The following is a 27,361-nucleotide window of genomic DNA, read 5'->3' on the forward strand; positions in this document are numbered from 1 at the left end:
CCGTAAAGCGCCCCGCCCGCGTCCCCCCGACGGAGCTTCCTCCCCGCGCCCTAGCGCCCCCCGCGCCCCCGGCCCACACCATGGACTGCCTCGCGCCGCGGGTCGACTACCTGGAGAGCTTCCGCTGCCCACTCGGGGGCCTGGCGGCGGGCAAGCCCCGCGTGCTGTGCCATGGCGCCGAGATCTTCGTGTCCACCGGGAGCGAGCTCGTCTACGTCTACGACCAGGAGGGGAGGCTGCTGACCGTGAGCGCCAGGCGAGGGCCCCGTGGCGGGGGGAAGACGGGGGACAGCGCACCCGGGCCGAGGGGTCGGGGCGGGGAGACCTGAGGGGGGGGGCCTGGTTCTTGGGGAGAAGCTCGTTTAAAGACTGGGTGCTGGGCGCTGGCTCCCGTCCGTCGTTCCCGCGGCTGGCCTGACGCTGCCTCTTCCCCGATGTCCAGGCTGTGTACAGGTTCCCTGGTCAGGTGTGGCACCTGGAGCTCTCGGCCCTCCGCAGGCTGCTCTACGTCCTGTGCGCCCAGAAAGGCATCTACTTCTTGTCGTTGGACCAGGCGAGCAGGTCAGGGGGGAACAGTGGGCAGCCCGCATGGGGGAGGCTGCCTCGGCCTCAGCTGAACTCCTCATTGTCTTTGGCCCTGGCCACACTACCCTGTTTCCTCCAACACCGGTCCTGTGCCCAGTGTGACCTATGTGTCCTGCATGGCCTGGGTCAGGTTTGCAGTGAGCACGCACCAGCCCTCACCTTCAGGGCTGGTGAGCTCAGGGCCAGCTCCGAAGGCTGGTGTGCCCCCAACCCCCAGCATCTGCATCCTCCAGCAGGCTCCTGCTCAAGGAGAATCCTTAGTAACTGCAGGGGTGCAGCGTGAGGCAGGATCCTGTCCCGTTTGGCCTGACATACCTTTTAGGTGGGTCTCTGTAGTTAGCCATCACAGCCAAAGCACCTGAACCCTGAGGCCGTAGGGGGGCCGATATTGAGGAGCTAGGTCCCTCCCATGCGCCAGTGCAGAGTCTAGACACAGGTCCGTGCTCGTTGCTGGCTCAGGACTTAAAAAGGTAGGGTGTACAATTCACAGACTAGAGCTCAGGGGTCTTACAGTTCTGCACTGATGAGAATTTTCCTCCTGAACCCCGTTTCTGGAAGCCTGGATACGTCCTGTTGTGTGTGTCCTGGGGTGACTGGTGCTGATGGCAGCAGTCCGCAGGCAGGTGGGAGGGAGGTCGTGTGGCAGGCCAGCTGCTTCCGGGTGGGCCTTCCCTACACTGCTGAAGGGCCGTAATGGGCACCAGCGTCACTCCCTGGGAAGACTCCAGGCCCAGGGTGCTCAGGGGCGCACTGTTGGGAAGAGAACTTATGCACATTCTGACCCATAGCTCCCTGGTTCTTGAAGGTCCGTGAACCAAGGTGATGGGGATGACAGGGACAGCGAGGACAGTGAGGACAACGAGCCCCCTTACGCTGTGATTCCTGTGGACCCAGATGCGTGCCTCCTCCCGGATGACACTCTGTGCACTTTCACTGTGGTCGATGACATGCTCATCACTCTGGCACAGGGCCCTGCCCAGTGGAAGTTACAGCTGTTTGAGTGCCCTTGTCCAGGGGAGGACGCCAGACCCGGAGGCCAGGTCGGCGAGGTGGAGTTGTCCACCTGCAGCCCCCTGGCTGGGGCCCTTGGGGAGCTCACAGCCCCCCACTTCCTCCCAGTGCTGTGCTGTGTGTCACCGCCAGGCAGCTGCACTCTGCACAGCTGTACGCGGGGCTCCGGGGGATTCTTCCTGGAACAGGCCCTCTTTGGGCTCCTCTTTGGAGTTGATGCCTCCCTTCTGGAATCACCTGTGATCGTCTGTGGTCTCCCTGATGGCCAGCTCTGCTGTGTGGTGTTGAAGACCCTGGTCACCTCAAGGTTGTCTCCTGTTGACCCAAAGGCCCTTGTCAAGATCCTCCATCACCTGGAGGAACCCGTTGTTTTCATTGGAGCCTTGAAGACAGAGTCATTGCCCGAGGACGCGGAGGATACACACCCTGACTGCCTGGTGGCCCTTGGTCACGGTGGCCGGATCCTGGCCATCAAGGCCAGCTGGGACGAGGCGGGCACTCTGGTGCCGGAGCTGCGGGGGTACCGGCTGCCTGGGCCTGTGCTGTGTGCAGCCTGTGGCAGAGGCGGCCGTGTATACCACAGCACTCCCTCGGAGCTCTGTGTCGTGGACCTGGCTCAGGGGGGGGCCCCCTGGAAGCCCGTGCAGCCCAGCGTGGCCCCGGGAGGCCTACCGTCTCTGCTGTGTCCAGCGGGCTTAGGCATCGGCAGCGTCGTCACTCTCTCTGTGGCATCCGAGGTGCCCGAAGGTACGAGCTGCTGTTTAAACCTGTGACGCCACAGCCTGTAGGTGGGAGGGGGTATGTGGAACTTTCCATGTGGTTCTCTTCTGCGCAGTGAACTGGCCCATCCTCATCTCCCTGCTTTGTTCCCGTCTTGTGTAACCCTGACGGGCAGGCTTCTCCCCAGCTGCCATAGGCTGGCACTTGGTGCTTGTCTCAGGGCGAGGGGGTGCCTGGTGGTGTGTGTCCTGTGTGGGCGGGGGGGGGGAGGCTGCCCCTGGGTGGCATGGGGCAAGGGCATCTCTCTGCGACAGGTGTTGTGTGGCACAGAGTCCCGGGAGGTTCAGATGGGTTTCCATCAGGCCCTGGCGTGTTTCCGAAGGCTGGGAGGCGTGCGCCCCTCTTCCTGCCACAGGCCGCTCTGCGCTGGAGCTCGCGCTGGATGCGTCTGCCCCAGACAGCGCCGGACAGGTGGAGGCCGTGTTTGCCCGGCGCACGTTCTCGTGGCAGCGGCCCACGGGGCAGTACTCGCCGCGGAGAAAGCGCTCTGAGGGGACGAGGCCAGTGTTTGTGCGGCAGGGACAGACTGCCACGTGTACTGCAGCGCCAGGCCAGCCCATGCTCTGTGCCTGACTGTTGAGCCTGCCACATCTCGGCCCGGGGCTCGGGGCCTCAGGGGCATTGGGCGTTGGGAGACAAGCAGATAGTTGCAGGAGATGGAGCCCAGGGGCGGGGACGGGGACGCAATGATGCTAGCGAGACCGCAGCCCCTGGAAAGGCCCCGGCGAGTGCGGAGCGGGAACGAGGGGTTTTGTGTGGTGCTCTTCTCTCTGCAAACCACAGAAAACCTTTGAAGGTCCAGCTGTACCTGGCTGACAAGGGGCCCACGTGGGTCCTTGTTTGGCTCCCGCTTGTCCCGTTCATGGACCCCGTCCCCACGTGGCACCGAGCTGCACCTGTGTGCCCACGTTCTCCCCCAGGGAGGGCCCTTCAGAACGTGTGATGGGATGGTCGTGGGCAGGGGCTCTCCCTGGCCCCTGGTGCGCGTCTGGGGCTCCTCAGGGCCGTCTCCGGGCCCTCTCTTTCTCACCTGGCTGCTGGCCTGCCGATGACACCTGTCCTGTGCCTCCAGCCATTTGCCCCCCCCCCCCCCCCCCCCGCCGGTTCACTGGGCCCCATGGCTGTGCGTCTCCAGGTGGCGCCAGACTCTTGGCGCTATCCGCCCGGGGCCGCCTGCTGATGTGCAGCCTGGACCTGAGCTCGGAGCTGCTGTGCCCCGCCGAAGCGACTGTGGCCAGTACTGGGCAAAAGATTAAGGAATTGTTGTCTGGAATCGGCACCGTCTCTGAGAGGTGAGCAGGGCCCACGCTGCCGGTGGCTCGGGCAGAGGCGTCCTGGGTTGTGGCGTCGGTCCAGGCCTCTGACTGCAGTGAGAGCCCCAGACGCCACGTTGCCTGGCAGAAGGCTGCCTCAGAAGGTGGAAGGGATGCCCCCCGTTTGCTAGGCCCCACCGGCACTTTTCCCTGCTTGTGCTGGTTCTTTGGCCCTCCCCCGGGGCCCCTCTCCTCGGAGGGCTCTGCCTCCCTGTCTCAGCAAGGCCCCAGTGGCGTTCTCCTCCGACCCACCAGAGAAACTGGGCTCCCCTCCGCCCTCACCTGCCCTTCTGTGTGGCGCCCCGTGGCTTAGGGCCGGTTCCCAAGTGCCTGCCGCCGTCGGGGCACTGCTGGCACTGCCGCAGAGGAGCGAAGGGGCCCGCTCAGCACATGGGCGCGAAGGCACAGGGGCAGCCAGGCCCACTGCAGGCGCCCCGGGCCCACGTGGCCCTGATGGGGTTGGCGGCGGCCGGGAGCCTGGTGAGCGAGGCCGGGCCTGCTGAGTGTGGGCTGCGTTGCCTCCATCTTCTGCCTTCCGCGGCCCCGCCGCCTGAGAGGGGGTTGGGTCAGCTCCGGAAGGGCGGTGGCACAGGCGGGACCGGAGCGCTGCTCCCCGAGGCAGCGGCCTGCTCCTCACGTGGTATAAGTCAGGGAGCAGGTTCTGGCATCTTCTGGTCCTGGGAGTAGGGGATGAGGGGCCCGCCACTGTGCCTCCTTCCCTCCCTCAGGTGCTACATTTGTTCTCCCCAGAGTGTCTTCTCTGAAGAGGGCAGTTGAGCAGCGGAACAAGGCCCTGACGTGCCTCAACGAAGCCATGAACGTGAGCTGCGTCCTGCTGGCCAGCCGGGAGGGCCCCAGGCCCATCTCGTGCACCACCACCGCCGCCTGGAGCCGCCCACAGCTGCGGGATGTGCTGACGGCCACCTGCCGGCTGGAGAACAACAGTGGCCTCGGTCTGGACCGGGGCTGGGCCCTGTGTGTGCGGGTGCTGCCCGGCGCCCCCCCCACAGACCCGGACGCGACTGGCTCGGCCACCACCTACACCGTCCCCGTGGACCGGCTGGGCCCTGGTGATCGACGGGAGGTGACGCTGCCCCTGGGCCCCGGGGAGGATGGTGCCCTGGACCTGCCCCTGACCGTGTCCTGCGCGCTCCACTACAGCCTCAGGGAGGTTGTGGGCGGGGCCCTCGCCCCCTCGGAGCCTTCTGAGGATCTCTCTCTGGATGTGTGCCCCCCCGCCGTCTTGCCTGAGCAGGACGGCATCTGCCTGCCCCTGAGCGAGCACACCGTGGACATGCTCCAGTGCCTGCGCTTTCCTGGCCTGGCCACGCCCCACACGCAGGCCCCTGGGCTGCTCAGCCCCGTGTGTGACCCTGTGGACACCTTCCTGGGAGCTCTCCTCGGACCACACAGCGAGCTGGGGGGACCCGCGTCCCTGCGGGCCAAGTTCCTTCCCCCGTCGGTGGCCACGATCAAGGTGTCCGCAGAGCTTCTGAGGGCCACTTTGCGGGACAGTCACTCAGGTTGGTGCTGTGGGCTGGCTTCACTGTGGCCTCAGGGCCTGTGGACACGGGGCTCCTCCCTCTTCCAGGCCCCACCCAAGCTCACCGTGGCGCCGCTGTCCAGCAGGCACGTCCCTGGGCTGCGCCACCCTACAGTGGCTCCTCGCCGAGAACACCGCCCTAGATGTCGTGCGGGCCCAGCGACTCTCCTCGGTCCAGGGAGTGGCCCCAGATGGCACTGACGTGCACCTCACCATCCGAGAGGCAAGCAGGGGTCAGCCGTCCGGGGAGAGGCTTCTCCGAGTGGCATCCCCGAGCCTGCTGTGTCTCTGGGCTGCTTGAGAGGAATCGGATTGTTGGTCACCACCTTGCAGAGGTTTCTGACGTGCACTGTCTGAGTCCTGGCTGTGCTGGAACAGCGTTTGCAGGGCTGTGGGGTCCCTGTGGGGACCGGCCTGCCCTTCACGTGTGGGCCCCCACCCCGTGCACTGCTGGCGTCCGTGGCCGGCTGCCCCAGCATGGCCTGGCCATGGTTTATACCCCAGGGGCAGCGCGCACCGACACCAGTCCCTGAGCACCCAAACCCCTGCCCTGTTGCAGAAGCCGCTGGGGGGGTGGGGGCGCCGAGATGCCATGGCAGACTGCCGGTGCTCTAAACCCCTTGCTCTCGCACACCCCTCCCTTCCCGAGGTGCTGCTCGTGGCCGGCCCAGGGTCATGTCCAGCAACTCTTACGACCCAGCACTGGGGACTTGCAGAGCTGCCCAGGCTGCCAGGACACGTGTCCCTGAGGTGGTGGGCTGGCCACTGGCTGCCGCACAGCCTTTCAGGCCAGGCCTGCGTGTCTAGGTTGGGGTATCCCTGGGTCCTGATTCTGGGTCCTGATGATGGCTCCACAGGCACTCTTGGCCTCATGAGCACTCACAGCCCTAATGCGCCCCAGGGTTCTGGAAGGAAGAACCGCCATTAACAGAGGCCTTCCCAAAATTTCCGGGCCCCTGGTGCCAGTCCTTGCATTCTCTGTGTGGAGAAGGAGCCGGCACGCCCTGGCCTGCGGCCTGTCTGCCAGGCTTTTATCTTCAGCGTGCTGCGGCTGGAACTACCTGGAGGGGGGCGGGGGGAGCAGGCACTTGGCCAACTGATCCCCCAGCCCACTCCCTGTTTCACATCTGAAACCCTGACCCTGCTGTTGGGTGACCCGGCATGCCCGGTGTGGGATGTAGGGGTGGTCCAGGCATGGGCTGTCCACGGTGGGGCAGGCACAGAGTCACGTGACCAGAGAGTGGGTGCTGTGGGTCTAGATTCCAAGGGAATAGGGTTCTCCTGGACCCACGTTCCCAACGAGCCGCTCTCGATTGCTGGCTGGTCTTTCTGATACAAATTAATGTGGGATGGGGAGACCCAGGCCTGGGAGCAGGGGCCCCCAGGGCCTCTTGAGGGCAGGTGGAGCTGCCCTTGGGGTGGGGCGCTGTGCATGGGCAGTGAGGCTCGTCCTGGGTTGCAGGTGGCCGTGACCCCGCTGTGCGCAGCAGGGCCCATGCAGACCGTGGAGATCCAAGTGGAGAGCTCCTCCCTGCGTAGCCTGTGCAGCACGCACCACGCGGTCATCGGGCGTCTGCAGGTACGTGGGCCTGCATGGGGAGTTGGGGATGGGGGGTGCAGGGAACATGGGACTGTGGGGACCGGGGCCGCCTGCATGGGGGTCTCAGGACCGTCCCTCCTCCTCCCCTCTGTTCCCATATGTTCGTGCTCTGCAGTGGCTGCTGTCAGCCTTACCTGGGAGCTTACAATGCACATTCCCAGGCCCCACCCCAGACCCTGAGAATCGGAGAGGCTGCAGTCTAGGCTTTTAGGCTTTGAAGAGGGCCTGGGTGCTGCTGTTCTAGACCCACCAGTGCGCCCAGGCAGGTGGGTGCCACTCAGGAGCCCGAGGCCCCCGTGGCTGCCTTGCGTGGCACCGTGATGGGCCCCGATGCGGCACACGTAGTTCAGGAATGTAGTTCCAAGTGCCTCCAGCTGTTAGAGGAGGCTCTGCCCATCAGGGACACCCAGCCCCCAGGTGGTTCCCGTTCCCTCTGCCCAGAGGGGTGCCTCTTAGACTGAGGTCTTTCCCGTCCGGCTGTCTCCAGACCCTGCCTAGCGTGGCGGCCAGGAGGCACGTGGTTAGCATGATGCTGGGGGAAGGAGCGTGTCGGCTGGACCCCCAACAGGGAGGGGGAAGTTAGTGTCCTGATGCTACCATGACATCCATAGATGGGGCACAAGCAGCAGGAATTCGGTGCTGGAGGCCGAGACCTCTCCACAGCCATCTTCTCCCCGTGTCTGCACGTAACTGTCCTCTGTGTCCTGATTGCTTGTTGTTAGACTTGGGGCCCACCCACCTGAGCTCATCCTACCTCGTTCCTGTGCAAAGACCCCGCTTCCGGGTAGAGTCAGCTGCTGGGGGCTGCACTCCCACGTGAATTTGGGTCCTAACAGGGAGGGCTGCAGATGTGCCCTTGACAGGTGTCCTCACATGGGCTGCAGACCCCGGTCTGTCCTCTATCAGCTGACGCCCTGCTCCCTTTGACGGGAGTACCTGCGAATCAGTGTGTGTTCTCCTGGCCACTCAGAGTTTGGGGGACCCTGCCAGATGTGCAGTGTCAGCCACAGAGGCCTGCGGGGGCCTCACTACCTAATCCTGTCTGGGAGCTTGGATCTGAGCCCCCAGGAGCTGCCTGGGCCTCCCCCAGAATGCGGGACAAGAAGCGGCCCCATGGTGGGCCACGCCAAGATGTGCCATGGGGGCAGTAGGCACCAGGCCTGGGATGAAGAATGGGAGATGGGGTGGCGGGAGGTGGCTCCGTGGGGGTGAGCAAGGAGGCGGGCAGCAGGGGGGCAAGAACTTAGGAGAAAGTGACTTCCAAGTCCTCCGTGGTCAAGCTAGGGCTGGAGTGGAGGACAGAGGGGCCCTTGGAGGTGGGGGCACTGTGCTGGAGGACAGGTGCCGGGAGCCCTGAGCACCAGCTCCAGGTGGCGTGGGGGGAGCATCGTTTCCAACCACCTGTCCTTTGTCCCCCGCGCCCCCGCCCCCAGAGGATGGTTGTGGAGCAGGCCGCCCAGAGCTCCAGCCCACCCGACCTCCGTGTGCAATATCTCCGCCAAATCCACGTCAACCACGAGGTGAGGCCCCTCTGGCTCCTGTCCCCGGGGCCTCCCACCAGCCTGGTCAGTGAGGACTGTGCCTGGCTGGGGTTCTCAAGGAGCCCAGCACAGTGGGGCCTGCAGCCGAGAGTCGGGGCCAGGGCAGGTGGGTGCGCCTCCTTCTGTCTCTGGCCTTCACTAGGACCCTCCTGTCACCTGGGGAGGGGGCCTGGCTGCATGTCCCTTGCACTGCTAGGTCACCTGCCACATCCCAAGTAGGATCTGTGCATAATGGGTGTCCCCCAGAGGGGCCGTGCCCAGCAGGGAGGCGAGGGCTGACCTCTTGCTGCCTGCCCCCACCGGCAGACGCTGCTGCGGGAGGTGCGGACCCTTCGAGACCGGCTGTGCACGGAGGACGAGGCCAGCTCCTGTGCTACCGCCGAGAGGCTCCTGCAGGTGTACCGGCAGCTCCGGAGCCCCAGCCTGCTCCTGGTGTGACGCCAGGTGGGCCCCGTCCTCTCTGGGTGCTCTCGGGGCCTCAGCCCCCTCCCACAAGCCAGGGGCTTTTGTGGTGTTATGGGGAGAAGCCCAGGACACGAGAGGCTATTTCCCAGCTCCGGACCCTGGCAGTGGCTGGGGGGTGGGGGGAGGCAGGTGAGCTGGGCCGCTGCAAGGCACAAGGGCACGCGACTGCCCTGGGGTGTATGTAAAGCGCATTGTTCGCACGCATCCGGGGAGGTGGGGGGGGGCGCCGGGCTCTGCCCTTGCTCCCCCGCCCGCCCACGTCATTCCTTTCCCCTCGACAGCTGCCCGTGGCTCCCCACCAAACCTGGTCGTGCCGGGCAGTCTCTGGTCTGCAGTACTGGGGCTGGAGCAGCGACATCCCTCCACCCAGAAGTCAGGCCCCGGACGCGGGCTCCGGGCCCCAGAGTGGCCTGCAGAGGCCACGGGGAGAGTTTCCGGGATTGAGACTTGTGGGTTTGTGGCTGTGGCCATTGCCCTTCCCACCGCCCTACTGCCCGCTCACGCACGCACAGACCCTCCTGGCCCCCTTGGGGCCCCTCAGCCCTGCTTCTGTGCAGCTGCTGAGGTCACCAGCTGGGACGGCGCTCCCTGTGGCTCCAGCACTCCCCAAGCAGATGCTGCTGGCCGGGGCGCCTGGCGCCCAGCACTGTGCATTGTTTTCAGGGCTGCGCAGGGGGGCTGCGGCTCAGCTCCACTCTGGTGCTGGTGGGTTTGGGGGGTGCCCCCCGTTTGGACTGGCCGTGGTGCTCTCCTGTGCGTGCGGGAGCGCGAGCTCCTCTGCTGCCGGACAAGTCTATTCTCCGTGTTGAGCTGTCTCGGCTTCCGGTGTGTGTGTGTGTGTGTGTGTGTGTGTTTGGGCAGAGCTCTGGGCTGATTTCTGGGCCTCCCCTGGGGTATGCTTAGATGCACCCTGCTTTGGTTCGCCATGGTCGGGGCCAGCAGGGAGTCCCCCAGCACTGGGGCAAAGTGCCCACCCGGCCTGCAGGGCCTACAAGTCCCTCCCAGTGAGGATGGACGCCGTTTCCAAGGAGGGAGAGGGGCTGGTGGGGAGTCCGAGTTGGGAGGGTGGGGGGCTGCCACACAGACTGCATGCTGGAGAACGGACAGTGGTGGGCACGGGGGGTGGGGGGTGGGCAGGGCGGCGCTGGAAGCACATCCCCCAGCACCAGGGTTTCGTTGGGCCGCCCCTGGACCCCACCGTCCCGCTCCCCACACAGGAAGCCACACCCCGGACCCGCCTGTGGCTCCGCTGGGCTGCTGACAAGGGTAACCCCGGAGAGGCGTGAGCGCTTATCCTCCCAGGGATGGAGACCCAGCCGTGGGTCGGGGCGTTCCCCCTGCCTGCTGGCGGGGGGGCCCCTGGTGGGGCGGGTGTGGGGGCACTCACTCCACAAGGCCCGCCACCTAGACTCCAGAAACGGAGACGCAACAAGCTGAGAAGAGAGAAAGTAGAATCCTGTGAAACCTCTATAAATTAGGGGAGATGGGCAGGGGTTGAGGACACATGGGACCCAGGCCACAGCACGGAGTTCAGCCTGGCCGGAGCTTCTCAGGGAGCCTCGTGCTGGGGTGCCCTGTCAGTGCCGCATCAGGGATGGGACGCCACACTGAGCACCAGGTGTCCCTCGCCAGCTCTGCTGCGTGTGGCTCGCCATCCCCCACACAGACCTCTGACCCGCCAGAGGTGTACTGCCAGGTACCAGAAGGTGACCCTTCACACAGGCCCAGCCTTGTCCCAGGCAGGGGCATCCTTACTGCCACCCCAGCTGGCCCCTTGGGGGACCCCCAGGCACTCTCCCCTGCCTCCCTTAACGTGGGCCCTGTGGGCTTCGCCCTGCAAAAGGCTGAGGCAAAGTGCGCTATCTGGCAGAGGTCAGCAAAGGGGAGTCGGGACGCCAGAGGGGAGCCCTCACACAGTGATGACCGGTGGCGAGCCCCGGGGGGGTGAGCCCCCAACCCTCCTACTCTGGATGCCACCAGGGGGCAGCACGGGCTGTGGTTCTGTCAGCCACCTGTTCCCTTTGCCTCCTCTGGGCTCTGGTGTCTGGTCCTTGAAAGGTTTACTCAGCCTGCTTCGGACCCCTTGGGTCCAGCCCATCTATCCTTAAGGCAGGGGGAGGGCAGTGAGGTCAGGAACAGGCCAGGCTGAGAGGGCGATGGGGGAGGCTGGAGGTCCCTGTGTCCCGCTCTGGTCAGGCACGTCCATTCTGCACGCCCTGCCTCCCACGCTTTCCCAAAGCGCCCCAGTCCTGACCGGCCCACACTGGCCCAAAACTGGAGGAGGTTTTCAGGCCTCAGGCGTGGGGAGGGGCTTGGGTTTAGGGACCGGCCATCGGATCTCATCCTCCCTCCAGGCCCTAGGCCACATGGCCGTGTCCTACCCCCCCCCCCAGCCCCCATGTTCCACATTTCCCACTCGGCTGTCCTCTGATGGCCTGGGTCACCGAGCCCATCCAAGAGGCATTGGCCTGGGTGGGGTCCCCAGGGGCTGCAGAGTGCTTGGATGCCAGCTGGCGGACCACAGACCTTGTCTTGGCATCTAGCCTGCTTGGGGCAAGGTGGGGGGGGGGGGCGAGAGCCACAAGGGGTGGCAGTGGGAGGCCTGGAGCCCCCTGTGTGTGCTGAGAGGGGCCCTCTCCCCAGGGTTGGCCACTCACACCCTGTTTGGGAGGGGTGGGGTTGCTTTTGCCTCAGTCGCGTGGGGGATTCCCTTAGACCCTGCCCCTGGGGAGGAGAACCGTGGGGGGGGGGGGGATACCTCACCCAAAGACCCTGTGAACGGCCTACCCCACCCGAGCTCCGCTTGGTCTCCGGGAGCAGCTGTGCGGCGCCCCGGGCGGGGAGGGGCGGGGGTGTTCCACCTGCTGGGCACGCACCCCTGCCCGGGGTCCCCTGCGCTGACGGGTGGGGAGGCGGAGCGGCCACGGCCCGAACCCCGCCCTCCGCGCGCAGCCCTCCCCGCGCGAGCCGCGCCACGGAGCCTGCCAGCCGCTGCGCCACAGACACGGTTTAATAGGGGGACGGGGGCCGCCTGCTCAGTACTCCCAGAGCGCGACCCCGGCCGGCGCGTCGGCGTCGGCGCGCAGCAGCCCCGAGGCGCCGCCCCGCAGGTACTTGCCGCTCCGGGCGCGGATGGCCAGGCGGCCGCGCTCGCGGAACTCGAAGACAAAGTCCTCGGCGCGCTCGCCGTCGCTGCACACGCTGCCGTGGCTGCCGGTGTACCAGAACCCGCCGCCGCGGCCTGGGGGCGAGGGCGCGGTCGGCGGCGGTCGGCCCGGCCCCTGCCCCGCAGCAGCCCCCCGCGCCATGCGTCCCGCCGCGCCCCCTGCCCCGTCCGCACCTCGGATCTGGTAGGCGCCATCGCTGAAGCTCAGGTGGAAGACGTCGTAGACGGAGCGGTTGGTGTCCAGCTGGTTGGAGCCGCGGCGGTGGCACACGAAGCCGTCCATGCCCCGCAGCACGAGGATGGGCCGGTTGATGAGCTTGAGAACGAACTCCTCGTCCTCACCTGGCGGGGAGTCAGGGGTGAGGGGCCACTGCCCGTCCCCTGCCTTCCCAGGTTGGGTGGGGCCTGGGGGCAGAAGGGGCCCTGATTCTTGGCCCTGCCACTCGTGGGCCCACATCTGCCATTGCCATGACCTCTTGTGACCTTGGCAAGAGGCCTGTCACCACTGAGCCCCAGCTTCCCCAAATATACAGTGGAGATGGGGGCTCTGGGCCATAATTGCTCCTTGATGTCCAGAGTGGTTGCTTTGACCAGCAAGTGTGACTACTGCCGAGGGCCGCCTGGGCAGTTGTACAGGGAGGAGGGAGCGATTCTTAGTAGAGGGGGGGTCTCTGGGTGGAGGGCCCAGCCCCAGTTCCCTGGGACTGGTGAGGAGTGCTCACCCACAAAATCACTGATGGCTGCCAGCTGTCCGTTCTTCTTCATGCACACATAGCGCCCATTACTGGCCTTGAGCGCCACCCGCCGGCCACGCCACTCCACCTCGAACATGGTGTTGGCAGAACTGGGAAGGTCAGGGTAAAGTCCCCTCAGAGCAGCAAGACCTTGGGAGCTCAGGGTCAGGCTCTCCCATCCCCCTCAGGTCCAGTACCAACCCCTGGGGGAGAGACAGGCACTTGCCTTCCACGGACACACCCACCACCATTAAGAGCTGCCCCTCGTCCCAGTGGGCATTCTTTCTTGGCTGGGCTGCTACAGTGGTTCTTATGGTGGAAGTGGAGGTGCTGGTGCAGATGGGAGTGACGAGGAGGTGGGGGAGAGGCATGGTGGGGGGGAGGTGTGGTGGTGGTGGCAGTGGTGACGGTGGTGGTGGAGATGGGGATGGTGCACTCACACCTGTGTGGCTGTGGCGTGGATGCCCCCGTGGGTGACGAGGGTCCAGTAGCCCCCGGTGCTGGAATAGAAGGTGCACTTCTTTGTCTCCTGGTCAATTTGCATCAGGAAGGTCTCATGATGCAGTTCTTCATCTTGGTTGGCTGAGATGTTGACCCCTGGAGGGAGGATATGGGAAGCCCCTCACGCCTCTCCCTGGGTGGGGGAGGGGAGCAGAAAGATGGGGAAAAGCGTGCTCTTGGGGCAACCCTCAAGGCAGAGAGCATCTCATCTAGAACCCTTTGGAGTTAAGATTTGGAAGGCACTTCTCGGAGGGTAGGAGGTGGGGCCCACATGGCCATGTGGGCACACTGCAGAGCCCTCCAACCAGTTCCCTAAAGGTCCTTGGCCTGGCTCCTACCGCAGCCCCGGGAGCCAGACCCTTCTGCGCCAGCAAATCCCCTGCCTCTGCTGATCAGGTAATCTGCTTGCTGCCGCCCTCTCGACCTAGGACTTACACCAGCCTCTATTTATAACTCACTCCTAAGCCACTGCGTGGGCACAGTGGGGTCCCTCTTCCCTAAGCCATGGTCCAGGGCACAGCTGGGGCCTGGGGTCCTCTCCTGGGCACCGAGTAGAGCCTGGCCCACTGTCCTCCCCCCAGCCCCCTTTTCACCTGTGTGGTCTCCCAGGAGCCCTGAGGGAGGGCAAGGCTATCTGGGGCTCTGCCTAGGGTTCTTGGAAGGGGGGAACTGGGGGTATCCATGCCCAGGGTGGGGGGCAGAGGGCAGGTACTGGAGTCTCCCTAGTATGTTCCAATTAACCACACTGTTTCCAGTGGTGTGGCAGGTCACAGAGCTCCCAACGAGGCCGGGCTCCAGCGCGTCCAGCTGGTGGAGCAAGAGGAAGTGGGGGCCTGAGGGTCGGGGCCAGATCCCGTCCAGCCCTGTCCCAGGCAGGTAGGAGACCTGCCGTCCTTCACCAGCTCCCAGGGCTGCCCCCTCCAAAGCTGCCCAGATAAGGATCTGTCCCCTTTTTGCATGGATCACCGCCATCCCCCCCCCATCAGCAGCACTGAACTAAGTGAGCGCCTGATGCCCCAGGCACGTGATCCGCGGTAACAACCCAGACGACGACGGCTGGTCCAGTGCCCACAGGTGCTGGGGCCCTGGCTGGGATGGCTCATGGAGAAGGCGACGCTGAAACAGACCAAGGAGGTGGGAGAGCCGTGTGCAGGTGCTGAGGGTGCAGGAGGCCAGGGCTCCTGAGTCTGGGGTGCACCCCTGCACCGCAGCCACTCTGAGGCCAACCCCACTGGCATCCCAGCATCGCCCCACACACCCGCTCCGCACAGATTGCAGCCGAGGGGTTTCCGACTCACACCGCTGTCTGCTGGACTGGCAGCAGACCACAAGGCCGCCAGCCCGAGTCAGAGCTGTCCCCTGTGAGCAGCTCCACGAGGTGGGGAGACTGAAGGGCTTTGAGGACGCCACTGAGCCAGCGATGGTGTCCTGCCTGGGACCTCCCCCCCCCCCCCCCGCCGTGCCTCCAGACTTCCATTTGTATGAGGTGATGTCCTCAGGGCTTGGGCCACTTGGGACTGTTCTGTGAGCTCCACTGTGTCCCTGAAGGCCAGCAGTGGGCGCCGCAGAAAGGAGCAGACTCTGGTTGACGGGGCAGCAAAGAAAGACGGTGGGTGGAGCAAACAGGCTAGCCAGGGCGCCCCCAGACACCCCCGGGGAAGAAGACAGGTTTGGGGGCTGCCTGGCCGGCAAAATTACTGGGATCAAGGCCGCTCCCGCGGCCTCCTCCCCTGGGACTGACCCGCCACATCCTGCTTCCTCCACCGCTCGAGGCCAAGTCAGCATCTGAGCGGCTCATGGGCGGCTCCGTGCCCTGGGGTTACTGCAAAGGAAGCGAGCCCGCGGATGCGGGGTCCCTGTGGCCTCTTCAGTGGCAGAGACAGTCAGATGCAGCGGGTCCAGGGAAGGACGGCACCATCCCTGACCATCAGTACCAGCGCTGTCGCTGTCAGCAGCACCCCCCCCCCCCGCCAGCGGCACCACGGCCTTGCTCGCCACCTGGACCCGTCCACTCGCTCTCGTGTCCAACACCTCCCTTGCTTCACAGAGGACACGGTCCACATGGTTGGCAGACCAACCACGGGGCCCTCCTACTGCCCAGAGAGGGGTGTAGCCAGACCGCAGGGCCTGCACCGGGAAGGACAAGGACTGATTGTCCGTCGTGCCCCAGGACCTGGCCATGTTCCAGACAGGCGTTAGGAGGTGTTTGTGGAGCCTATCGCAGTGCAGGACTGGCCTTGGGATCCCTGACTGCAGGCTGGGGGCGGGGGGGTCCCTCCTGAGTGCTCATGGCTGGGCCTCGGCCAGCGGGACTGGCGGGTGGCAGTGGGCCAGGTCAGGAGGTGTCTGGCCACTCCTGGGGGCACAGACCCAGGGACCCAAGTGGGGGGCAGCTGCGACTGCTGGCCTGGGCCCAGCTAGGGGCCACTCTGGGACCTCAGCTTCGTCTCAGGGAAGTAGGAATTGCCTGTGTTCACCTCACAGGCGTGTGATCACGTGTGGAAAGGCCCACTGGTCACACGAGGCAGGTGGTCAATGCTCCAGGATTGATGGGGAGCCAGGCTGCACCCGCCCGGCAGAGACCATGCCTTCCACCAAGAAGCCCGGGCCCCAGGGGGGGCCACCAGACCGGAGGGACCCCACTCCTGGGTTGGGTGAGGACCCTCACTGGTCAGGCAGGGCGGTGTGGGCACAAGGGCCCTGCCCACTGCACTCCTGCTGGCTCCTTGCCCTGTCCTTGGCCCTCTCCCCAATTTCCTGTAAAGTTCAGAAAATGGAGCAGAAGAGAAGGGGGGAGCAGGGGGTGGGGCGCCAGCCCAGGGTGGCGGGACCTGCCCTCCTGCCCCTCATGGCAGCAGGCCTGGGCACCGCGGTCCTGCACTCGGCAGCCGTCCAGCACACCCAGGGCTCAGTGGTCCTGAGAAGGAGCCCCTCCTCCCGACTCTGAAGCCAGCAGCCCTCTGCCAGGACCCCCGCACGTGGCCCAAGGCCACCCGCACCGTGTGCTGCCACCCGCGAGGACGCGATACCCCTTCCCCGAGTGAGCCCCCACAGCGAGGTCAGCGTGGCCGGCCCGCCGCGCCCACGTTACCTTGCCGCACAGACACGTAGCGGTGGTTGGCGGCCACGAGCACCACCTGCGGGTGACTCTCCTCCAGGTCGAAGAGCTCGTCCTTGCCCGGCCGCGTGTTGCGGCCCGCCCTGAGTGTGCCGGCGGGCCCCGCGGGCGCCAGGTAGCGGCCGTCACGGTCCTTGAAGGCCAGCTTGCCCGCCTTGAACTCGAGCGTGTAGCGGGCACAGGGCTCGGGCTCCCACACCAGGTGGCCGTCGCTGCGCAGGTAGCGGCTGTCGCAGGCCCTGAGGCAGTACTGGCGGTTCTGGAAGACGAGGGTGACGAGCGCATCCACGCCCCAGGGGGTGTCGCTGTCAGCCGCCATCTCGTCGTCCCGCGGGCACAGGTGCACATAGCGCCGGCGGCTCACGCTCAGCAGGTGCGCCTGTGGGTGGATGGCCAGGTGCACGGTCCACAGCTCGGCCGGGGAGACGGCCGTGGCGAAGCAGGACAGCCGGTCCTCGGTGCCGCCGAAGAAGCGGCCGTGCGGCTCCGACCGCAGCACCCAGCGCCCGTCGGGCTGCGGCAGGACCAGGAAGCGGCAGTCCCGGTCCGGCCGCTCCGCCTCGCAGGCCACGCGCCCGTCCTCCCCAGCGGACAGGTAGCGGCCCAGGTGGCTGCTGCGGAGCAGCACGGCGGTGCCCTGCCCCGGGTCAGGCTCCAGCACCCACATCTGCTTTCTCTTGAGGCTGGGGGCCGAGGCGTTGACCTTGAAGCCGAAGCTCTCGGCCGTCAGGTAGCGGTCCGTGTCGTTGACGAGGCCGAACTGGATCTTCAGCACCTGGTGCAGGCCGTTGGTGGGCATCTTCCGGGCTGGCCCGGCGCCCCGCGAGGGGCCTGGGGAGTGCTCTCTGTGTGCTCACGGCCCCCGAGGTCCCCCAGAGGCCTGGCCGGCGTCATGGACCCGCTGCCCTCCGACCAGTGGCTGCAGGCCCGCGGGCAGCGGAGGGCGGGTGGGAGGGCGGATCAGAGCTGTGCCGGCTTAGGGACAGCGACTGCCTTTTGTTACCCCAGCTTGGATTTCAGCCACTCACGGACTGCACCAGCGGCCGGAGCCCCAAGGCCTGCAGGGGTGGAGAGCTCCGCCCGCTGAGGGCTGACCACCTCCTTGTCCTCGCTGGCGGCTGCCTGCCGGGCCCCGCGCCCCGCCTCCTGGCCCCTGTGCCTCTTGGGCTCTCTCCTACTTGCCCCCCACGTCAGAGCCCCCAAACCCACCGCAGAGACTCACCAGCCCAGCCCAGCTCCTTCCCAGTGTGGAGAGAACTGCCTGGTGGAAAACTCTGTGGGGCCGCAACCCGATCGCAGCCCTCCACCCTCGGCAGCCGCCAGATCCAGTTACTGCCTCTCTGATTCCTGCCGCCAGGAGCCCGGCAAGGCCCCCCAACTCTGGCAGCCTGGAGCTGGACTCCCATACCGTCCCCCTCGGCCACTCCTCGGCCGAAGCCTGCAGCCCTGGGCCCAACATCTCCCCCAGGGTGGCCTGGGCTGGGAGAGTGGCAGCCAGGGTCGTGGTGCCGGGGAGCGTCCAGGTGTGCCCAGGCACCCCCATCCCGGCACCCGTGGCATCCAGGCCCAAGGCAGGGTCGCAGTCCTGTTGGGCCAGGCGGCCTGACTGTGCGGGGCCAGGAGAGGGCCCCCGGTCGACCTGGAGGACCAGGCAGCGGGGAGGTGACCCGAGAGTGTAAGCATGGAGCAGGTAACGTCCTGAAGGTGGCAGGCCAGCAGACCCGGGGTCAGAGGACCAGGCCTCGGGCTGACCCCTGTGCCGTAAGCACCTCAAGGAGCCCACAAGACTGCTTCCCCTTCCGTGGGTGAGCTATGGTGAACCCAGCCTTGCTGCGTGGGCCTGGGGACCCCTAACCGCTGTTCACGGTGCTGGGGGACTGGCCTGACTTGCAGTGTCTTCACAGGGTCTGGTCCCGGGGGTAGGGGCAAAGCCCTCTCAGCAGAGGGGTGTGGCCTGCAGGCTAGGAGAAGCCGGAAGGTGGCCAGCCCTGACCCCAGCGCCTCCCAGTCCCAGCCTCTGAGCCCATCTGGCTAGGCTCCCACCTCCCTGGGCCCAAGGGGGCCATATCTGGGGACCTGCCCGGGTCCTGCTTGGCCGCACCCTGCCTGCCTGTCTCCTGCACCTGCCTCAGGGGCTGGGAGCCAAGTAGTGAAACCAGACCTGCCCAGCCTGGGCCTGGGCCAGCCTGGGTGTCCTCTTCCGCATAGCAGTGTGTGACCCTCAGGCCTCCCTGGGGGAATGGGCCCGTGGCCACGGGCATTTCCAGCCACAGCCTTGTGGGCCCTTGATGCCACAGGCAGCACCGCTCCCACCCTCTCGAGGCGGTGACAGGGCCCCACGCTGTGGGCGTCCAGCCACGTGCAAGGGCCTTGGGCTGGATGTGCGGGCCCCAGGGGGCGGGCAGGGCAGATGAGATCAGGAGTCCTTCCTCCTTCTCCAAACCCGGGGCAGCAGCCCTACCAGGCGAGGCAGACACTGAGGAGACAGAGACCTGTCCCTTCACTGGGGTCAGAGTGGGATTCTGGGACACACCTGGCCACCGATCCCCCCAACAGCACAGTGTACGCTGCAGGTTGGCCAAGGGGGGCTGGTCTAGCGCTCCCTGACCGCTAGCATGGTCCATCTCTGCGACCCCCACACGTCGATGGGGCATCAACTGTGTGCCTGGCTGGGCTGCGTGCCAGGCGCCCACTGGCAGGGAGATGCGGTCAGGGGTAGCACCCCCTCCCCACGGAGAGTGCCCATAGAGAATCCTCCAAGTCTCAGGGGTGTAGGCTTAACCTCGATGCCAGGGAAACGTCCCTGGCTCGGGGGTACGAGCCGTGATGCCGTCCACACCTGTTTCTCACTGGATCTCACTCTCTGCACCTCCCAGGGTTGCAGGGACACCCACAGAGCAGGTGCTCGATGCACTGCTCAGTTCGTCTGTGCAGGGGGGCCTGTGGGCAGCTGTGCCCACGGTCCCCCCAACTCCCAGCTATGCTCCGAAGGAGCCCGGGATGCCCGATTAGCACGAAGGCTTCATCCGCGCTGACGGGCGCTGGCAGGGCGCTCACGGGCTTCACGTGCCCAGTGGGAGGAAGCCCAGCTGCCAGGCGCTAAGTGAGCCTGGCTCCAGGCAGCCTCTCGGTGGCAGAGCCAGACCTGGCTGTGGCCTCTCTGTGCCGGGGCCCTGCAGCCCCAGCTGGGCATAGGGTGGGGCTGCCTGGCGCTGACTCACAGGGTGACCTAAGGGGGCACTGCTTCGGCCCCAATGAGAGCTGGGTCTCCCAGCCCAGGCTTCCTTGGAGGGAGTTTGCATGGACTGCTCCCCACACGCCCCCCAGGACCCAAGATCCAAGCCCAGATGTGTGCTAGGGGTCACGGTTCTTTTCTGGATCCCCCGTAAGGCTCTGGCGCACAGTAGGTCTTGGGAACGTTCCACGCACTGAGCCTCTGCAGGGAAGTGAGGCATGTGCACGCCAGCGTGGGCGCATGTGTAAAGGTGCACACGGATGGGGTGGCACAGAGGGAGCATGGTCAGGGGCTGGGCCGGCCCTGGCCCTGGAGATGCTTCGTGGGATCCCAGCCTCAGAGCCCGCTCGTGGCTGCCCAGCAGGGCGATTAGCTTGTGAAACGCACAAGGGACTCCGCGTCAGGTACTACTCGTGAGAGCCTGTGGTGGGCTGTGTCCTCGACCGACAGGGAGCACTCCTCTCAGGGTCGCATGTGCCCCTGCCAGAGGGGGTCCACACAGCCAGCCACGTGAGGCACGCAAGGCCCGTGGCCTGTCCAGGATGCCCTCGGGGGTACCCAAAGTCACCTCACCCACTCAGCTCCCCGGACGCTGCTGGCTGAAGCTGGGCCTACAAGGCAGGGGTCGCTCCAGCTCTCTGAAGCTCCCAGCAGGCCGGGTGGGGGAGATCCTTGGCCTCCTGTCCCTCTTAGTGAGGTCCAGCTGAGGCCAGGAGCGGAGAGGGCCTTGAAGCCGCCTGGCATCAACCCTGGAGCTCTCAGGAAACTCTTCTTTCCCTGGGATGCTGGGGGATGGGCAGGCCTGGCCACCCGCCTGTCTCCCCCACACCCCGGTCAGACCCCTGGGGGGGCTACCAGGGAAAGGACTCCCAGTCGCGCATATCTACACTGCTGGCCTTGGATGCTACAGCCCAGCCCGGGCTCCTGCCCAGCACGCTGCGTGCTGCCATGGCGACTGGCGTGTGTACCCGGCTGGATGCCCGGGCAATGCTGCTGCTGGTGGTGTGAGCTGGCACGGGCCCCATGTGTATGCCGGCTGGGGGAGGGGGTGGCTCCCCACTTCTGCTGGCCTGGAGCCCTGGAAACTGGGAAACGGCCCAGGATGGAGGGACCTCCCCAGGCCACACCTGTCCCAGGGCCAGGTCTTGGCCCCCTGCTGGAGCAATGCCTGCTGGGCCCTTCCTTCCCCACAGGCCAATGAGTCTCAGAATTACTTCACACAGAGGAAATCCCCAGTGCCCCGCCCTGTTTTCCTGTGCCCCCGCCTCAGCCCCGGGCCAGCTGCGGCTCCAGTCCTCCAGTCGGCATTCCCGTCCCACTCTGCCCCAGGCACTGTGCCCTCCTGTGGCCAGGCTACTCTGACTGGCCCCCTTCTGGGCCTCTGCCCCCAGGGCTCCTCGGCCCCAACCCAGGGCGAGGCAAGGGCTTTCCTGCTGGCCCAGACACAGCTGGGCCCAGCCCAAGGCCCTGATTTGCCTGCTCCCAGGCCCAGCGTCGGTTCCCGGGGTCCAGCGTGGCCAGCACCCAGGGCCCAGCCTCCCACATTATTCCTGAAAGCAGGCCCAGGGCTTGGCTGCCTCATGATTTTTTCATGGTGGAGCTCGGCCACTCTGAAGTTCCACTTACAAGGGCAGGCGGGGCCTGGGTTGGTTTACTGGAGGCTTGCAGGAGGTTTAGGGTGACAGGCTCCCTTCTGCAGGGCAGGAAGGAGAGGGCAGTGTTGGAATGAAGAGTGTGGGGAGGGGGCTCCGCATCTCACGCTGCTGGGCGGTGCCCGGCCTGGGCCTGGTCCGTCCACGTGAAAACCCACCCCCTGCCTCTCCCCTTCCCCACCATCCGTCTCCCCTCAGATCGCTCCCTTCCCTCACCATCCCCAACCCCACTCCCATCCCCCACCACTCCTGAAGGCAGGGCAGCTCACTGAAATACTGGTTTTCATGGGCTCCTCTGCTGTGCGGCCCTCCCCCTCCCGCCTGCAGGGGTGAGCTGCTGGCTGGGAGGGGAACCCCCCCGCCCTTGGTGCTGTCTGGGTAGAAAGCCGGTATAGTCTCCTGGCTCTTGTCTCTTGTAAAATCATAAAGTCCTGAGGAAGGGGTGGTTATTTCTAGAGGGGAGGGGACACAGAGAGAGGGACCAAGGCCTCTGGGCAGGAGTCCCAGGGCCCCAGCAAGGCTGAAAGTCCCTGAAGGGCCCATGAGGGCAGGACGGGGCACCCAGCATGTCCAGACGCTCTGTGACTGTTGTGGTCATCCAACACCCAGACCCCAGGACCTTTGCATATCTCTGGAGCAAGAGGGGAGCATTCACAAGAATATCTGAGAGTAAGTCCCTGGCTGCACGGGGCTCAGAAGCAGGACCAGATCAACTCCGAGAAACTAGATGGCTATTTACCATTGACCCGGGCTTCGAGACACACCAGGCACAGAGAGTCGGGAGCCCCCAGCTCTGCAGGTGACCAGGCCGCCCCCCGCACACCCCAGCACTGTGCTGTCACGACGGAACCAGATCCCTCACACTGACCCTCACAGGCATGTACTAAGTACCGACTGCGTGCCCGAAACCTTGCTCGAGATCCAAGAGGGACTCTGGGACAAAACAGAAATGGAGCGCCTCCTCGTCCTATGGCAGCAAAGGCTGTGCACGTGCTCACCTTCCTGTGTTGGACGGCTTCCCGGGGGCCAGCGCCGAGCACCGCCCGAGGCCTCGGTGCCGGGCTACTTCCCGGGAGCATCCGCGCACCGCTAAGTGCTGCTCCGCGGTGCGCGAGTGGGAGAGAAGCCTAGGGGTGTTGCATGGGATGGTGCGTGACACCTGGGTGACACAGGTGGCCCCCGACTAAGTCAGGACAACTGCTGTCATTAACACACAGACCGCAGACGAGCAGCGTCCTGCTGAATCGCGGCATGTGGGCCGCCCCGCTGTTGTCCCGCAGGACAATGCCCCATTCTCAGGAAAAACCGCTGAGATAGGAAGGCCTGGAGGGCGGAGCGTCTGGGACCAGCTCCCAAATGGCTCCGAAGTGAAGAGACAGATAAAAAGAACAATAAGGCAAGTGTGGTAAATGTTAGAAAGTTAGTAAGTTTGAAATTATCTCAAAACAAAAGGGTTAGAAACTATAATAACTGGGATAAAAAATTCCATTGCAGGGTCAGAAGAAGTCAAAGAAATATCCCAGAAAGCTGCGGGAAAAACAGGTCAAAGAAACAGTGGCGGCATTGAAGGCCTCGTGGAAGAGATATGACACCCCATTATCAGAAAGCCCAAAGCAAAAAACAGAAAAAAAAAAACACAAAAAACAAAAAAAACCCCACCAGGAATGAAATTGAAAGAAAATGCAAGAACTGTCCCAAGAGCCGAGGGCCACCGTGTGCCCAGGGGCTGGAAGTGGTCGGGACAAGAAGGGGACTTCACCAGGAGCACAGCCGGAAACGTCAAAGCAGCAGCAGAAATGAAGAGAAGGGCCTAAAACCTCCCAGAGAAACACGAAACAATCCTGGATGTTGGATCAGGACTCAAACTGCCCATTTCCCCGAACGACAGTCTAGGCAAGAGACAGGGAGTCAGGCCTTCAGAGTCCAGGGGCCCATTTTCAGCATGGACCCCCCCCTCCCCAAACTACCCCCCACAGCATTCTGTGGCTCCCCACTGCCGGGTGTGGCACTCCAGCGCCCTCTCCCACCTGCCTGGGGCTAGCCCTGCAGCTCACAGCCCTGGGACAGGCCCTGGAGGAGTGCAATAAACTCAGCCCCTCTGTCCCCCCGCACCAGCCTCCCGTAGCTGGCCGGGTGAGTAGCGGCCTCTAGAGTCCCTCCGGTCTGATCCTGGCTCTGCCTTTCCTGCTGTGCGACCTGGAACCTGTCTCAGCCTCGGAGCCCCCTTTCGTCTCTCTGAATTGGTTATCAATGGCCATCTGTCTGGGGGGTCCTAGCTGCGGAAATAACTGAGTGTTCCCAGGACGCAGACCGGACAGGGCAGCTGGGACGTCCACATCCCCAGCCCCTGGGGGCCAGCCCTGTGTATTCAACAGATACATGTCAGGTCCAGGTCCGCCCGGGCTTTGGGGTGGACCAAAGGTGCCTGGTCATCAGGGTGGGCTGTCCCCGTCTGGCTGAGTCAAGGCCCCGGCCCTCCCCTCTTCCGTTGCCTGGGTGCTGGCTGACCCCAATCCCACCTTCTCTCCCTGCGTCAGCACTGGCTGAGGTCACCAGCCACTCCTATCACTCTCTGGCGGCAGTGACTCAGGGGCTGGCCAGCAGAGCCGGGCGCCTCCCCAACCCCGTCAGTGGCTGTGGGGTCCCTCCCGGCGCTGGGGAGGGCTGAGGCCATCGCCCTGGGGGGAGGGCGGCACAGACAGGTGCAGCCCGGACTCCTCGCCCAGCCCCGGGCGCCCGGCCCTGCTAGCGGGACCCACCTGGCGGCCCACCTGGGTATAGCACCGGGCCCGCTTCGCGGCTGGGCGCCATCTCCTGGCCCAGGCCGTCAAGCTCGCTGCCCCTGGGGAGTGTCCCCGTTCCCAGCCCGTGCCCAACCCAGAGAGGTGCGTGCTGAGTACGGGCCCTGCTTCCGCCTCCTCCGTCCCTAGGGGCCAGGGTGCCGCGCCTGCCCGCACCGCGCCGAGGCGGACGAGATAGGGGGTGCGGTGAGCGGGAAGGGGCTCTGGTGCCAGGTCTGAAAGCAGCTAACAGGGGGAGCGCAGAAGGACTGCGGGTGGCAGGGCCCCCATGTGGGCCTGCTCGCATCCCCAGAGATGGGGCATATCCGGACAGGCCAGGGCGCCCCAAGTCTCCGGCCCCAGTTTGCACCGCCTCTGGGGTAGCCTCTTCCGAGCTCGGCCGTCCACTGGTTTTCCGTCCGGGGTCACTAGCACTGACCTCAAAGGGCGCGGGGAAAGCTAGAGCCGTGATCCAGCTCCCGGAGGCAGGGCCCCGCGAGGGGGGGGTAGGGTGGGCGCAAGGACTGGTGACCCGGCACCGCCCCCTTACCAAATAGGGACACGTGGCCTCGGGCGCTATCTGAGCGAGGGCCTGGGGGCCCACCCACCGGGGTTCCTCCGCGCCCCCCAACAGCCGACCCGCACCCAGAGCCAGGTGGGGTGGGCGGGGCCTAGAGTAATCACGCCCACCCCTCGCCGGGCCAGCCCCCCGCGCGCCGCGAACCTTTACTGGGAAGCCTGGGCCGAGGAAGGAGGGCGCTGGAGAGCGCCCGGTGACCCGTCCGGAGCCCCGGCTCAACCCCAGCCCGGCCCCGCCTCCTCCCACTCTGCCAGCCCTCGGGACAGTGGCGGGGAGGACGGAGCGCCCAGAGCAGCGTCCTCCTGCCCGTATTCCCGCCCCGATCCGCCTCCTACTCGTCGGCGTGGCGCCAGGAGTCCTGGGGGTGGGGACACCTGCCGCGCGGGGCCCTGACCTAGTCTAAGTCAGGAGAGCTCGGCCGGCCGGGCGCGCTCCCCAAAGTCCGGGGCCAGAGAGGGAGGCACAGGGTTAGTCTGGACCTTCTCTATGCCTTGCCCCACCCCCTCAGCACTGTCCCCTGCTGCACCGAGAGCCAACCAGCGCCGGGGGAGGGGGTTGGGGGGAGAGGGTCTCAGGGGGCAGTCAGACCTTGGGGCTCCTTCCTTCTCAGCCCAAGAGACATATCCCCCTTTTTGCACACTGGAGTCAGGGTAGGGGGACAGCTGGGCCAGCCCCTCAGGGAAGGTCCCTCTAGGGCTGGGAGCCCCTCCCTTTTCATTCCTCCTGTCTCCCTCGCTTCCTGCAGTCCTGTAGGTGCCAGGCATTATTCCAGTCATGGGGGGGACACACTGGCTTCACCATTGTGCCTGGGAACCCACCCTGTGGGGCAGAGGGTGGGGACACACAGTAAATAACAAATATTCAGGTGGGGGCACTGGACCTGAGGCCGGTGCATGGCCCGGAGGCCTGCAGGGAAGAGGCAGCCAACTGGAAGAATGTTCCTGGCAGAGGAACAGCCGGGCACTAGTTTGGGGTTGGAGGGCAGTGAGCAAGGGACACAGTAGGTGAAGGGTGAGGTCAGACAGAGCCCACCGCCAGAGCTTCCGGCACCAGGAGCAGGGGGACCTGATCTGCAACATTCATTGTGGGGAAGTAGGAGGCAGGCAGCCGGCCGGACAGACTCCAGGGCAGGTGTGCTGTTGGCGGCACCCCGGTTTCCGGCTTCAGCCATGTGGAGAGGTGGGACCATGGGACCATGTGAAGCAGCTGGAGGCCTGGGCTCCTGGGTTTAACCCTTAGTTCCCTGTTGCAGATTGTGGGTGCAGCTCACCGAGAGTAAGAACTCTGCCCGGACCAGAGGTGACCTCTGGGGGAAGCGGCGGTGAGGGGGGCCGATGCCGCATCTCCGACATAATTGTTCTCGGCACTGTGTGCAGCAAAGGTGAGGAGCCGACAGACTGAGCACTACTGGATGGACCCCCGTGTCAGGGTCCGCACCCCCACCCCATGATACAGGGAGCGCATCATTCTGTCTACTGAGGCCCAGGGAAGCGAGGCCTGGAAATGTGCTGTCAGAAGCAAAGCGAGGAGCCAGCTGGCCATCAAAGGCCACCGCTCCCAGGAATCTTGGGTCTGACACACACAGGCACTGAGCGAGTGCCTCTTGACCAAAAATTGCACACGCCCGGATGTCAAAGCCAGAGGCGAGGACCTGGGGGCTGAGGGTGGCAGGGAGATTCACAAGGCTGCCCCATGGCCTCCTGTCCCTAGACCTGTCGTCCAGTGCCGGAGGACCGCCAGCCTCAGAGCCTCTGATGGGCCACAGTAACTTCACATCACTGGACCACTTCTTTAGGGAAACGGAGGCATGGGCAGGCCACAGCTGGCACAGGGCTGAGCCTGGCCCGGAAGCCAGGTCCGGACTCTTAGACACCTGCTCTTCCAGGACCCTCCTTGGTGCTTGTTACACCAGGGCGGGGAGATAAACTCCACTGGGGCCTGTCTGTGAAAAGCCTGGAACCCTCCTCTGCTGGAACAGCACCGGGGAGGGGAGGGGCCCAGGGACTCCTGGCCTGCGTTCTCTGTACACCTGACTCCTCACACCACGAGCCTGTTTCCCCACCTGCAACATGGCATAGTTTTGTGGTACCTCCCAGGCAGCAAGAAGTGAACAGCACATGGAGGCCTGGCCCAGGGCTTCCTGGCCCAGGACAAAGCTGCGGTGATGAGCCTGCAGCACCTGGCTCCACGCACAGCCCTGCATGAGACCAAATCAGCAGCCAGCATGAGGCTTCGCTTCCAGGTGTGCCTGTGTGCACAGAGCTGGCAGGTGAGCAAGCCCCTACTGGGCACGAGTCCAGACACAGAAGTCTGTGGCTCTGACCTTGCCCTTTGACTTGAAACTCGGAGGCAAGCAGGCCAAGCCAGCAGGAACCTGGCCTTGCCTACCAGCACAACCCTTGGGACCACTGTTCCAAACAGCACGGCTCAGGCCTGCCCCCTGCCCTCCCCGCGAGAGCCTGCCCAGCACCCTGCAGGCTTTAGATGGCAGGAGCATCAGCGTGTATTTCCCTGTCCACGGGTATGGAAGAGTGAGACAGTGACCTAAGGACAGAGAAACTAGTTTTCCTTGGGTTTTCTAAAACGACGTTTTTATTATGAGACAATTTTAGATTTACAGAAAAGTGGCAAAGACCGTCTGAGCTTTGCTGTAGGCTCCCTACTCAGTTTCCCAAATGTAACAACTTAGCCGGCATGGTTCACCTGTCACCAAGACCAACTTCGGCACTTGGTATTAAACTCCATACTTTCCTCGGA

The 27,361-nt window shown here is 65.2% G+C and overlaps 2 protein-coding genes across 9 annotated transcripts; one reads left to right on the forward strand and one right to left on the reverse strand.

Annotated features, from left to right (window-relative positions):
* FAAP100 (FA core complex associated protein 100) lies at positions 1–27,361 on the forward strand. Of its 7 annotated transcripts, none has more exons than XM_057318284.1 (10): positions 1–245; positions 443–561; positions 1,391–2,343; positions 3,512–3,668; positions 4,440–5,212; positions 5,319–5,455; positions 6,695–6,811; positions 8,266–8,479; positions 8,680–8,817; positions 25,857–27,361. In XM_057318284.1, exons 1-10 carry the CDS (start codon positions 81–83, stop codon positions 26,003–26,005), a joined length of 2,922 nt encoding a protein of 973 aa, XP_057174267.1. In that variant the 5' UTR covers positions 1–80; the 3' UTR covers positions 26,006–27,361. The 7 variants fall into 7 exon arrangements, with proteins under 7 accessions (XP_057174267.1, XP_057174266.1, XP_057174268.1 ...); XM_057318283.1 differs by lacking the exon at positions 25,857–27,361 and adding an exon at positions 9,120–11,559; XM_048227145.2 differs by having other exon boundaries at positions 8–245; positions 5,316–5,455; positions 8,266–8,352; positions 25,857–25,933.
* On the reverse strand, positions 11,839–17,298 carry FSCN2 (fascin actin-bundling protein 2, retinal). 2 transcript variants are annotated; one of them, XM_026483905.4, is made up of 5 exons: positions 16,331–17,298; positions 13,179–13,335; positions 12,727–12,848; positions 12,179–12,346; positions 11,839–12,079 (listed from the first exon to the last, which is right to left on the reverse strand). In XM_026483905.4, exons 1-5 carry the CDS (start codon positions 17,154–17,156, stop codon positions 11,874–11,876), a joined length of 1,479 nt encoding a protein of 492 aa, XP_026339690.2. In that variant the 5' UTR covers positions 17,157–17,298; the 3' UTR covers positions 11,839–11,873. The 2 variants fall into 2 exon arrangements, with proteins under 2 accessions (XP_026339690.2, XP_026339691.2); XM_026483906.4 differs by having other exon boundaries at positions 12,179–12,427.

This window comes from Ursus arctos, unplaced genomic scaffold (assembly GCF_023065955.2).
Source record: "Ursus arctos isolate Adak ecotype North America unplaced genomic scaffold, UrsArc2.0 scaffold_24, whole genome shotgun sequence".
NCBI lineage: Eukaryota > Metazoa > Chordata > Mammalia > Carnivora > Ursidae > Ursus > Ursus arctos.